The 13730-nt window shown below is 38.9% G+C and overlaps 1 protein-coding gene across 7 annotated transcripts in view; it reads right to left on the bottom strand.

Annotated features, from left to right (window-relative positions):
• tox2 (TOX high mobility group box family member 2) overlaps window positions 1-13730 on the bottom strand; it is a 235417-nt gene that overhangs the window by 117961 nt on the left and 103726 nt on the right. For 6 of the 7 annotated variants that reach the window (XM_041783960.1, XM_041783956.1, XM_041783958.1 and 3 more), the window contains one exon: window positions 6773-6865. In XM_041783960.1, the coding sequence (XP_041639894.1) occupies window positions 6773-6814 (42 nt within the window). In that variant the 5' untranslated portion in view covers window positions 6815-6865. Of the gene's footprint in view, window positions 1-6772; window positions 6866-6992; window positions 7026-13730 lie in introns of those variants that run through there. The other variant, XM_041783962.1, reaches the window with a different exon arrangement.

Below are 13730 nucleotides of genomic sequence, written 5' to 3'. Positions count from 1 at the left end.
ATCTTTTTATAGGCTCAGGCAGTTTATTGGCTCTCCTTGGATTTTACTCCTGCAACAAAACTCAGGCATTGCATCTCCTTGCAGAGTCCCTGGGTGGGTGAGCCACAGTCTGTCTCTTTCATGAAACATGTCTAAACCTCTAAGCCAAACATGAACAAGTTGGAAAATACACTGTCCAGTTAGTGTTAACACAGAGCTGACAACAACAAACCCTGAGGTTGTTTAACTTCACTTTTTTAGTATATAAAAATATTACTATTCACTATTCTATTCAATACTTGTGTTAAAAATATATATAATGTTGCATGCTGTACCTTTAAGAGTAAACACTTTAACTTTCTGCATAACAGCCTGTATTCAATGAATTCTTGGAGTGGTCCCTCTTAAATCTCAAACATACCCTTTTCAGAAGATAGAGGGTTTAGAGGATGAGTTGATGCTGGTCAGTGATTTTTCCAACATCAGCCCCTGACAAGCTAGTATTCCTAGTCTTTATGATAAGCTAGGCTAATCACCTGAAGCCATGTGCTTTACTCACTATAACATACTGAATTCAACACAGTGTTTCACACAGAGTCATGCCTAAGGGACATTATAGATGGTCTTTTATGAGGCAGACTCATTCTGAATTCAAATAGGATTTTATAGTGATGAAAAAGTTCTGAAATAAACACTCTATAGCATTTTAAAAGCAGAGATTCCCTTCAAAGCTGCTACCACACATACACACGCTCTCTCTCGGGTTGGCAGGATCACGGTGGAGCGCTGGGGGTCACGCCCTCTGCACTGAGCATTTTAAAAAATGAACTGTAGGCATTTAGAGCCATAATTGATGTTGAAAGGAAAGAAAAGGAAAAGGTTGCGGGGGCAGAGCCAGTGGTTGAGGGGTGAGGAGGGGGAGAGGGGCAGTGCACCTTGACAGGAAACATAGAGGTGAAGAGCAGGAGTTGGAGGTTAGTTTGACAGAGAAAAAAGAAGTGTTGGTGGTGGTGAGGAGAAGGAGGGAGGGTGGGGGTAGCTGCGGAAGTGCCAAGCCCACTTTTAACTGAACTGAGGGTGGAGAGGTGGTGGTGGTGGGGTGATGCAAAGGGGGGGAGACAGAGATAGAGATCAGGGGGGGAAATAAAAGGAGTGTGCAGCAGGGGAAGGAAGAAGGGAGGAAGGAGAGGATGGGGTGAAAGGAGCTCGGGGGTGAGAATGAATGGGGGGGGGGCAGGGACCTGGTGCACCTTGACACTTGCTCTCACCGCAGCACCTGATAAGTGCAATGGAAAAACGTCTGGTTTCCTCCTGCATGTTAAGTGGTTTATATTCCCCTCCTCTTCATGCAGCCTGTAACTACAGTCTGCTACTGTACTGACACTACAACACCGACGGAAATGACAGAAAACCAGAGAAAAAATAGTTCACATTATCTCCTTTTCATTGTCTCTGTTTTTGAGAACTAATCTGTGCCTCTCAGAGATGTAATCTTCATATTGGTGCTGAATAAAAACAGTGTATGGATTGTGCTATGGCTTTGGTGGACTAAACAATAACCAAATGCACTGACTTCTTTGACTCTTTTAAAACTCCAAATTTCTATTTGTGAGTGTTAAAAATATATATAATGTTATTACTTAAAGTCTCAAGATGGTGGCTGTTGGAATTCGTTTGACTTTGAATGAACTCTGTTACCCCAGTCTAAGCCTGCTGCCTCCACTCCTCCTGTTAAGCTAGGCTAATTGCCTCCAATTCCAGCTCTGTGTTTGACTTAATACTGAATAATTAACAGAGCTGGGCACATGTACATTAGTCTCTTAATTGTTAATTAGTAGTGTTATATTTTTTACATGGATGTTAATCAATAAAAAAAACCTTCAACTACCATTAGATTGAGTTTTCATTAACCTCATTAAACAGCAAGAACATATCACCTGCTGTACTTTAGAGAAGTGGTTCCCAGTGTGGGGTCAGGATTCCTGCAGGGGGTCACACAACTCTGAGAGGGGGTCATGAGATACCTTCCAAAAACAAAGTAAACTAATCATGAATTTAAAATGTTATAGTTTACCCATTATTGTAAAAAAAATACAGTTTATAGAGAAAAAATAGTTACAAAAGGACAGCACACATATTCCAAATTTGCTGAAATCTCAAACTTAAACATTTCAGGGTTGATTCTAATGCCCAAAGGTTGATTTTAACCCCAGTCTGAGTTAAATGGCCTTTAGTGTTTGAGTTAATTGACAGTGGAAATGCATTCAGTATAAGTCTTACTCTGTGGAGAGTCAGTTGATCTAAACTCCTCAAATCTGGGAGTGGAGTTTTTCCATCATGCCCTTGTGTAAAGTGTTTAGATGTGTTTAGATGTTGCCTGTTGTTCAGTGGCCTCTACTGAGATTATTTTGCTCTTGTTTTTTGATACATTATTGTTGTTTTTAATGTAGGGCACCTCTGCACCATGAATTAAGTTATCCACTGAGTTACTGACTCCCTGCCTGTGGCATAAGATAGTCTACAGGACAGGGTAATGGGCCGATTCACATCAGAGGGCTGGTTCGCAACTTTGCATTTGGCTCTTAACTCCATCTTTACCATAAAACACCTGATCTTGTCACAGATGCCCAATACAAAATGTCCCTCTTAAGTAGTTATGAAAAGGACATTACAATGTGACAATAATTTAAATGAAAAAACTTCAAATTTACACCAAAGGTGAAATATTATTGTTGTTTATGATGTTCAACACTTCTGCACCATGAATGAAGTTGTCGACTGAGTTACCTTCTTCCTGCCTGTGGCATGGGATGGTCTACAGGAAAGGGTGGTGAGCTGATTCTCAACAAAGGTTGTTTCCTAACTCTGCATTTGTCTCTTTGCTTCACCCCTACCATAAAACACCTGATCATGTCACAAGTCTCCAATACAAAATGTCACTCTTTGGAAAAACTTTCAAATAATGTATCATTGTGTTAAAATGTTTATTTTATATTCCCCTTTTTTTGTAATTAATTCCATAAATATTAACACCTTACGGTACTACTATGAGGATAACACTTCAGTAGTTGAAAATGATCCACACGGAGTAAATTTCTAACACAACAAAGAAGTGTTAACTAAAGTAACACTGGTTAGTGTTAAGAAGAGTCAATATTAACTCCAAAAAGAGTCAACAATGACACTTAAGGTACCAACTCTCCAAAAAGAGTCTAATTTGGATTACAGAAGAAAAAGTGAGTAAATACATATCTACAGTTTAGCATTATTTAACGCTGAGCTCACAGAAGATGAATCAACATTGATACTGTTTGCTTTTGTGCCTGATCTAAAAGTGTTCACCTGACCTTTTTATTGTTTCTGATGATATGGGAATGCTTCAGTGGAATAAAAAAAAAAACATTTTTTTTCAAAGCAAGCCCATAAAGCGTCTTGTACTTTGGAGAGTTTATTTAATAAGTAGCCAAAATGCCCTGAAGACTCTTAGTGTGAAATGCTGCTTTACCCAATTGGGGTTAAGAGCTTCCAGAGTGAATTAAAACAGTTTCTATGTTTTGTAGATTTGAAATAATCTGTGGATCTTTATAACTGTAATGTGCCTGCATTAAAACTTTTTACTGGATTTTGATTGTGTGGACCTTTCTAGATGCAGCAGGACTGTTTTGTATGAATATTATGATCAGGAGAGCACAGTAGACCTTCAAATGGTAGGATCGATTTGTCTAAAAATCAATGTTTAGTTTTTAGTGGTCTGATGGATAGGTATATTGTGGCTATGATCTTTGTTGGATCTTGAAAAAATTTGAATTTCAAGAATCGTAACTTCCTAGCTATTTATGGCCAGCCACTTATGCACAACGGTTTTCAAATAATTGTGATAATGTGGAAAAGCCCGACTTAAGACCCAGGAATGGACCCTCTGACTTTCATAAGGTTTTCACCTTCAGTGTTGACAGCACTTTTTTATTGTTTCTGATGATATGGGAACGATCCAGTGAAATATACCTTAGATATTCCAACAGCACAGTTTAAACAGTGTCCTGTGTGTGTTCTGTATACCCAGACTCACAATTAAAGGAGAAAGCTAGAATTTGGTCTTAGAAGAAAAAAAAAACACTCAAGTATGCAGTGTAAATACCAATGCACCACACCGCAATGCTGCATTTACAGGAAATAAGCGATAATGCTTTGATTGTTTTGAGTGCTTACACCCAAAATACATCAACATATAATCAGGCACATAATCTAACCTCATTGCACTCTGCACTTGGATTTGTGCTCAGATTTTGCGCTGTCTAGTTTGCAAAACATGAACAGACAAGCCCCAAATCACTTTGCGCCACGTGTTTTAGACAAAGTGCATTCCACTGTCAAATAGGACCTGTAGTCTTTATGTTAGCACTAAACAAAACACCTTGCTGATTTAGAGATAGTCTTTCCTGATGTTTACCCATCATTTTAACATCTGCACTTTATAAACAACTTCTACAGGGATTTAGATGCTGAGTTTACTTTGGCCAACAGAAGATCAGATCAAAGTGGATATATATCTCTACTACCTCATGCATACGCTGACAAGGAACTCATTCTCATGATTTGTAAGTGGGTCTCTTTCTCTCTCTCCACAGAAGCGGCATTAACAATATTCACTTCAGATAACGTATGATTCCAGGCCCTCAGAGAGGATGGGTTTCTTAGAAATGCTTTGTTAGCACTCTCCTTCTTGATAAATGATTGAGGACATGTGGCCTGAGACATCAATACAATCTCTGTTGTAATTAAAAAAAGGTGCGCACCAACAATATTATACAGCTCTCTCTCTCTCTCTCTCCTCCCTCTCTCCCTCTCTCTGTTTCCCTCACTCACCCTCTCTTCCCCTCATTGAGCCCTGGAGCAGAGAAGAGATAATTCAAAAAGCACTTGCATGGAGTGAGACATGAAAAAGGGAGACATATGAAATTAAATTCTCCCTTTTCACTCTATTGTTCTTTCATTTTCTGTCCTTTGTTACATAAATGCAATAAAGGAGGACAAGCTAGATTCTAATTATGATTCTCATAAAACCATAAGATTTTTTTATTAAAAAAATGAAAGAAAGGTGTCACAAACAAAGTAGAGTTACTGCTCAAGCACTTTGTCAAAGTCAAAGTTCTGCAAGTGCTGCATCACTTAACTTCAATAAATGTAATCTTTTTCCTTTTTTTCTGAGCTTCTTGAAAAATTGTATAATGAAGTAGTTGAAAATTTAGACTTTGATATCTTAACAGTGCTGCTTTATAACAATAGAAGCCCAAAATGAGCGAAAAATCACATGAATACTTTAATTTCCACACTTGATGTTTGCTATTCCTTTTTCTTAAATCTAAAATAGGTCAGAAGCCTTGTATCCAAAGAGCTGCTGCATGTCTTTGTTCTGTGTGAACACAAATACAAGCAGTAGACGGTTGCTTGGGCTATCAACAGCAGCAAAAGAAGAAGCAAGCAGGCAGTTACCGCACAAACCACCGAGTCAGATGGGTGCTTTATTTAGAGCCCTGTGGTGGCTGATGATGGTTTGAGGAACAGGGAGTGAGTGGGTTTATTAGAGTCTGTGTGTGAAAAGCACTTGAGGTAAGTGAAGATGGTTTGAAGATGCTTCGAGGGGTCAAAGAATGAGGAAGAAGCTTGAAACAATGCTGAACTTTGGGTTTGCTTGTGTCTGGCCATGTTACAAGTCTAGAGGTCAGAAACTGGCTCCAAGACTGGTTTCTATGAAAAATTTAACATGCAATATAAATTTTATACTACTGTAAGGCGCTCAAATTTGACCTACATTGATACTTTTTGAAATATTTTAAAAGACAGAGCCACTGATGATCACTTGGCATATGGTGTGCCACTTAGCATATGGCGTACTGTAAACCTAACTTAAAAGACAGGTGTGATTAAAAGAATTGAGTACATCATAAAGTGCAAACACTCTCTAAATTGCATGAAAAACAGCAATGTTTCAGTATGACGTGGTTTTTGTGCAATCTGGACACTCTGCAGGAGTTCAGCATTTAAACATAAAATTTACCAGTATAGCACTCAGGCCAAAACCGCATATCTCCTAAATCACCACTTTTTAGGGAATGATGCGTTTACTGGGAGAGGACAGCTGAAGAGAGACAGGAAGTATCAGGAGAGAGAGTGGGGGGCAAAAAATGCACCAAATAGACCTAGACCAGTGCATTGAGGACTATAGCTCTGTACATGAGTGCCAAACTGGTGCCAAATCGGTTTAAAATTTATAAAAACCCACAGTCAGATATAAAGGGTTAACAGTAGTATTGATTTCTGATAAAAGATGATAATGATAATAAAAATAACATCATGAAAAAGGAGATATAAGGTTTTAGCCCAATGCCAGCGATAGGTTGTTTGCAGAAGATGCTACATCACAGCCAATAACTTGCACTGTTTATAGCTTTGCCAACCATTAAAATAGTGGAAAAGATAGATATTTCTAAATCCCAAATAATATTGATAGATCAAATAAAAGGTTTAAAATTTACTAGAACTATATCAAAGTTATGATATGATTCCACGATGAAATATGAAATATGACAACCCAATTTTGCTGTACTCCTGCAACCTGTAAAATACCACAAAAGACTGTTTCCAAACCACCATTCCCATTTTATTTGGACAGTCTTCTAACTGTAAAGGTGCATGTATGCTTGTAGGTACATGTAGGTATGATGGTTCTGATGGAGTGGGGGAAGGTGGTCAAGAATGGAGGGAGGAGGAGGGTGGAGGAGACGGGTCTTACCCCAGTGGAGGGAAGTCTCTTGCCGTCAGGGTTTGGGCGCATGGGCAGGGAACTGTAGAGCCTCACACCTCGATCTGCAGGACCGTATCTGCTCTGAAAGAGTTAAAAAAGAGAAACTTTCAGCATGCTTTTTAAAGAGAAATTTGTATGAAATCAGACATGGAAAATTGATCAGATTGAAGTTTGGTTGCGGACACCCACAAAACAAAAATTAACTTACAAATCAGGCATTTATGACCTCTTGTGCTTCCTTTGTATCGTGTTTATTCTGTTTAAGTTATCTTTTTACTACTTTAAAAGTCCATTAGGTCCTTTAAGGGGTATGGACAAGAAAAAAAAATAATCCATGCACATGAGAAATTTCTTGTGCTCAGGAAAAATTTGTTCTTGCTTACTAGGAAGTTTTGGCTGCTCACAAAAAGTTTTGCATACACTCCAGAAAGTTTTTCATTTTTCACAAGAAAGTTAATATGCTTTCGACTAAGTTGTAAGTGCTCTAGAGAAAAGTTTCCATGCCCATAAAACAGCTATCTGCTCACAACAGCTGTACATGTTCACCAGATGGATGTGTATGCTCACAAAAAGTATTATGTGGTCACAAGAAAGTTGTATGTGCTAACAGGCAGAGGTGTGTAACAGGGCGGTCAAGTTATAGGCATATGAAAAGTCTACTTCCTGTTTCATGGCAGGCAAAAAATCACCATGGCCTCGCTTTTTGATGCAGACTTTTGAGCTTCAATTATAGGAACTGCCTGGCAAATTTCAGCATGGTTTGGTAGAAAGTCATGGCTGAAAATGAAACTAATCTTTAGATTTAGCCTGTCATAAAAAACTACATTTGGTCAGAGGCTAAGTGTACAAAGCTGCAACTGTAGGAATTCTGACCGTGATCTACTGATTTTAAAATTAATACATCATGGAAAAGGGTGCCTGATGAGCTCTAAAATAAAACTACAAACATGAAAGAGAACACACAACTAAATCAGCCCAAATTCCAGAAAAGTTTGGGTGCTGTGTAAAATATAAATTAAAGCAATGGATTTATTTTGCAAATCTCATATTTTATTCACTATAGAACACAAACAACATACCAAATGTTAAGACTGAGACGTTTCATGAAAACATGAGCTCATTTTGAATTTGACGGCAGTAACCCACCTCAAAAAAGTAGAGAAAAGGCAATGGTTACCATTGTTAAGCATCTCCTTTTTTTTTTACAACAGTTTGTAAACGTCTGGAAAGTGAGGAGGCCAGTTGTCAAAGTTTTGGGGTAAGAACGTTTTTCCATTCTTGTCTTGTTGTTTTGTTTTATGATGTGCCAAATCTCTTCTGTTGGTAAAAGGTTTGGACTCCAGCAAGGCTAGCTCTGCACTGAGACTCTTCAACTGCAAAGCCATACTGTTGTGATGGATGTAGTTTAGCATTGTCTAACTGAAATAAGCAGGGTCTTCTTTAAAAGGCTGGATGGGATCATATGTTGCTCTGTATACGTTTCAGCATTGACAGTTTCTTTCCAGATGTGTAAGCCACCCAGATGTGTAAGCATAGTGCCTATGCCCACAACATAGGCACTAAGGCGACACCATACCATCAGAGATGCAGGCTTTTGAACTGTGCAACTATATTAAGTCTGCAGGACACAGCTGCTGGTTTCCAAAAAGAATTTCAAATTTTCCTTTTGTGACGTTTTTCATACAGTGCTATAGTACCACTCTCTTTTCCAGTCTTTTGTTTTCCCGTACCTACTTTTTAAAGATGTGTTGCTGTCATCAAATTCAAAATGAGCTAATATTTTTCATAAAATAGTAGAATGACTCAGTTTCAACATCTAATATGCTGTTTAATTTCTATTGTGAATAAAATATGGGTTTATACAATTTTGCAAATGATTAAATTCTGTTTAAATTTAGACTCTACACAGCATTCCAGCTTTTTTGTAATAGAAGTTGCATTAATGGTTCCATAAAATGGACCTGAATTGAGGGATATAAACATTTGGTGCTTTAATAATCTGGGGGAAAATCTCCAGACCCAACAACCTGCACCTTTCATGCATTATCATGTTGTTGCAGAACACAGAGATAAAAGATGGACTTGACATGTAAACTCAGTATTTAGGGAGATTCTTTCTAGCAACTGTGAGAAACTTCAGCCTTGTGCATGTATACTATCTCATGAACACTGGTAACTTTCTTGGATTCTCTGGAAAGTTTCTAATGTGCACAAACTAGTTTTCCAAGCATGTCTTAAACTATACCTGCCTATCAGCTTATGAATAAAGAATAAACTTGACTATATCCTTGCATAGTAAAAATAATCATAGCAGGTTTCTTCTTCTCCCTCTAGTGCCCTGTAGTTTGTCTGTAAGATCCCATCACCTTACGGTGACGTCCCACACATAATAACAGGATAAGGTCGGCTTGGTAGCGGCACTAATGGAACTAAGCTGATGTGTTTGGTCGCTCTGCGCTCTGCTCCACTGTACTCTCAAACTCCATCTTTTATACGTTACACAGCTGATAATTAGAGTGTAGTGGGTTTTTAGTCTGCCAGCTCCTCCCTGCACTTCTTCTTCATGTGGGTTTTTCAGCTCTGTAACAGCAACAATGCGGAGGAGCAGCGGTGGCAAAAACCCTCGGTAGCTGGGAAGCAAATTATTCGCAACAAGTGGTCCTTGCCAGGAACGACAGTGCGGCTCAGTGGGGTTCACACCGTGGCCCACAGTCACAGTGGGGGGCTCATCCCAGGATCCACTCTCTCTATCTCCCTCCTTGCCTTTTATCTCCGTGCTCACTTCACTCACATCTCACAGCGATTCCTTGATGTTCTGCCATTCTCTGTCTTTGGAAACATCTGGTCAACAGTTTACATGGCATTCCTGCCATGATAACCTACTGTGTGTGTTAATTGATGAAATGAGCTTTTTCTCTCCGGCATTGGAGAGTCTATTTTAGCTCCTTCACAGGGCCTGCTGTTAAAATAAAGGCTGTAGCTGGCTCAGGAATGAGAGGATTAAAACATTAATTCATATTCAGAAGTGACTGTGACTCCTGCCTGCCATGTAAAGAGCTTAATGGCTTTCTCACACCTCATAGATGTCATACATATATATATTTTATAACAGTACTTCTCTATCACCATTTGACCCTTACAGATACTGCAGTATTGCTCTCTGGTCACATTTCATTTATATGCATATGCACAAGAAATATGAATTTATGAACCCTAGTGTCATTTTAATAACCTTTGCTATAGTTTTTTGGACTTGATGCACAATAACATTAACCTGACACGCCAGATGAATTTGTTTCACACATCCATCTGGGACAGCTTCAATAGGAAACGTTTGAGAAAAGGCAGAGGCTTTGAAAAAAAACGTGGGTGAACGTTCTGTCTGTCACATCTCTACGGGACAATCAGAGCAACAAAACACGTGACGTAGCTGCTATCGGGCTGCGCATGCACAGCTACTGAGGAATAACGCGAAACATTGCGACTATAGACATGTAAGTACTCGACTTTTGTCGTTTTTGAAAAGAAAACAACTCACTACTGTTCTTTGTTCTTCTTTAAACGAAGAAATGTTGTCAAGTTCTGATAAAACTGGCACTTTAGCAGAATCCACGCTGATCTCTTCCTCCATAACTGCACCAGCCCTTGCTGCTGCTTGTTTACGCCACGACTCTGCCACGCCTGAAAGTACTGCCCCTTGTTTCTGATTGGTCCTGTCACTTTCTAACTGGGCCCAAGCAGTTCAGATGGGAGCTTTGCAAGATGGATTTGCCAATGAGAAACAAGGAAACGGGCGTATCCATCTGCTTCGCAAGGTTACAATAACATCTGAAGATGTTTTCATCTGGTGACTCAGAGGTGAGTTGCAAAACCATTTTTTAGTGGATTGCAGATGTGTACATGCAGCAAATATAATATATGCTTTTATTTTGAAGGATAGGTCTCCTTCGCATCTTTTGTTTAATCTCAAGTCCAAAAAAAAAATTTGGTTACAATTAAAAAATTTGGGTTGCAATTTGTATTTAAGGAGTTGATGGTGGGTCCTGATGCTTGACCAGTTCAGAAGCAGCGCTCTTCATGGTCAGTTGTGCTAGGACTCTTTCTGAAGTAAAGGTTTATTTATTGTTCAACCCTTTTCAACTGTTGCAGTGACTAGGAGCCTTTCTGGTTGTCCTAAATGTCTTGTGGTGGGGGGGGATTACATAAAAAGTAATATTACACGATAAAACATAATCACTAATAAGATAGCTTTCATTCAAACAGATAATGTGGAGATATATATATTTTTGCAGTAGTGGTGGCATATTAACTTGAAATTCATGTTAAAGATTGGGCTGCAGACTTGGCCTTATACATGGGGTATTTGGGGTACCACTGGCAAGACCGTGTGCCTAATGCTGATGTGCTCAGGAAAGCAGGATAGGAAGGGTCAGCTGCTTGATACCAGAATGGCAGCTGTGCTTTTACTGGCACCTAACATGCTTTCCCAGGCCTGATCCAGCTCACCTCGTACTAGGTGCCCAGGACAAGGTGGGATGGAACAGACCTTGGGGGCAGCTGCATGGATCATGGAGGGGTCAGCTGGGAGGATACCTTAAGAGATACTGCAGGCCTGGACGATGGCATTTGGCCCTGCCGGCATACCTGACTTGACTCTTCAGCACCACAAGTACGGTATTAGAGTGCTCCTCACCAGGGTTTATCATTGCCAGTGAGGGAAGTTCAATTAAATTAAAAAAAACTAGTGGGCAATTCAAGTCTCTTAGACCAGCATTACAAAAAGCTGTCTGTCCACTAGTTTATGATTCCTGTCCATTTATTGCAATTTTTTTTTACATGTTTGAAATAAACCAGCACTAACTAAATTTAAAAAAAAAACCTTAACACATATGTTACTCTTTTTTCCAGTGTGACTTTGGACATTGAATAACATAAAGACCATCTAAATGCCAAGCAATATAAAGAGAAGGCTTTTTTATGTAGCACTATTGATCCAAGAAAAAGGTCAGATCAGACATCTTTAGTAGGGGAAGTATGCTTATTTAGTAAATAAATAAATAAAAACTCATATTCTTCGAGTTGCGAATCACTGCAGTATATAAGTATCTTTACCAAAAGTACCAGCCAACCCACCTGACTTCTCCTCCTTCCCAACACGTCTACCCATCAGATTATCCATGTACATCCATCAAGTCTGCTGCACTGATTGCGATTGCTAGATATCCGTATCATAAAACCATCCACAACACCGCTGTGTTTGTAAAATACTTTCTTTTGCCATGCTGCTTGTATAACAAAATAATTTGAGTACACTCAAGAGCAGAGTTTCAGAGAGACGTTACAGTGAGACATAAAGTATTTGACCATTTTCAATGTTTAAGTGAGAAAACACCCCTGAACAGACCAAATCTTATCCTGCCTCTCACTTCTGCTCAGTCACATGCCTCAGGCAAATTCACATTCAGTGTGCACATATGAGCAGAGTAAGCTAAAACTCTTAGTGTTGAAGACTCCTTTGCAGTTTGAGTTTAAAACACAGGTTACCATGCAGTGAAACTTTAATCAATGTATGCAAATATCTTGTGTAGTACACCACGCATGAAACATTTTAAAGAAGAAACAGCTCAAAGAGCATGATTTATTTCCTATCAGAAGCAGCTCTGTATGCAGAGCAGTGTACAGTATGTACTAACAGATCTAACACTGTAGACTGTATATATAGTGCAGGCTTTCCCCTGAGGCACGCAGAGAGAAAGTTCTTGCTGTGTAAGGTTTTGATTTCCTGTGCTCATTATGAAAGGTAAAAACAGATGAGTAGACAGCAGTGGCCATCTTGTCGATATGGTTCGCATAGTGATGACACAGCGTTATTAAAGAGAGTTCTCATTTACAACTTTTCCTCTGAGCTGCACCGTCCTGAAAGCATGAACTTGAGCAAACAGAAAGGGACCCTGATGTGTTTGTTTTTAATGTGGATTTAAAGCTTTTCTCTACTGCGATAGCAAAAAGGTGTAAAGTAAGGTCATTTTTGTGACAAAAAATTTGGCTTTTTTTGCTTCTCAGTTTTTCTCTTTTCATTTCCATACAAATATATGACATCAGACTCTTTGAATCTACAAAATGGGCTAGTTATTTCACTCTTGATGCATTAGAGGAGATTATTTTAATCCATGTGCAATCAGTGCATTTAATGCTTGACATAAGTAACATGACCAAAACAATGAAGAAACTTGAGCGTGTGGAATAGGTGTGAAGCAAATGAGATGTTCAGGCTCAGCTGGGAGAACTTGGAGCTAAGGCCAGGTGCACACTGTAAGATTCTTAAATAGCTGTCGAGGAATATCATCTTGCCATGGCTAAATCATTGACATAGCATACCCTAAACTCACCATTAACATGCTCACATTGTACCATCTCATTAGGTGCCCTAAATATAGGACAGAACATTTGTAAATAAAGTTTCTCTGAAAACTCTCACAGACAAGATGTTGAAGTTTTCCCATTTGTGGATAATGGCTCCTCCCATGATTTGCTAGAGTCCCAAAGCCTATGGCTTTGTCACCCTTTCCAAACTGATGTCAAAGACTTTTTTCTCATCTGTTCTTGAATTTCTTTAGATTGCAGCATGATGTGTTGCTTTTTGAGATCTTTAAGCCTTCTTCACTTCATCAGACAGTAATCAGGCCTGTGTGAGGCTAGTAGAACTGGACTCAGCTTTCACAAAAATCTGGTTAATCAGAGTAAAGTCGTTATTTAACAAAGGCGGCAATTACCTTTTTCACATAATGCTAGATAGGTTTGGTTGGCCTTTTCCCTTATTAATTAAACCATCATTTAAAAACTGTATTTTGTAATTACTTGTGTTATCTTTGTTCAATATCGAAATTTGTTTGATGATCTGAAACATCTGAGTGGAATAATATGCAAAAACGTATGAAACTAGGTA

The sequence above is a fragment of the Cheilinus undulatus genome, linkage group 3, assembly GCF_018320785.1.
Source record: "Cheilinus undulatus linkage group 3, ASM1832078v1, whole genome shotgun sequence".
Lineage (NCBI taxonomy): Eukaryota > Metazoa > Chordata > Actinopteri > Labriformes > Labridae > Cheilinus > Cheilinus undulatus.
Note: the sequence above shows the minus strand (reverse complement) of the source record. Positions and strands in the feature narration are given on the sequence as shown.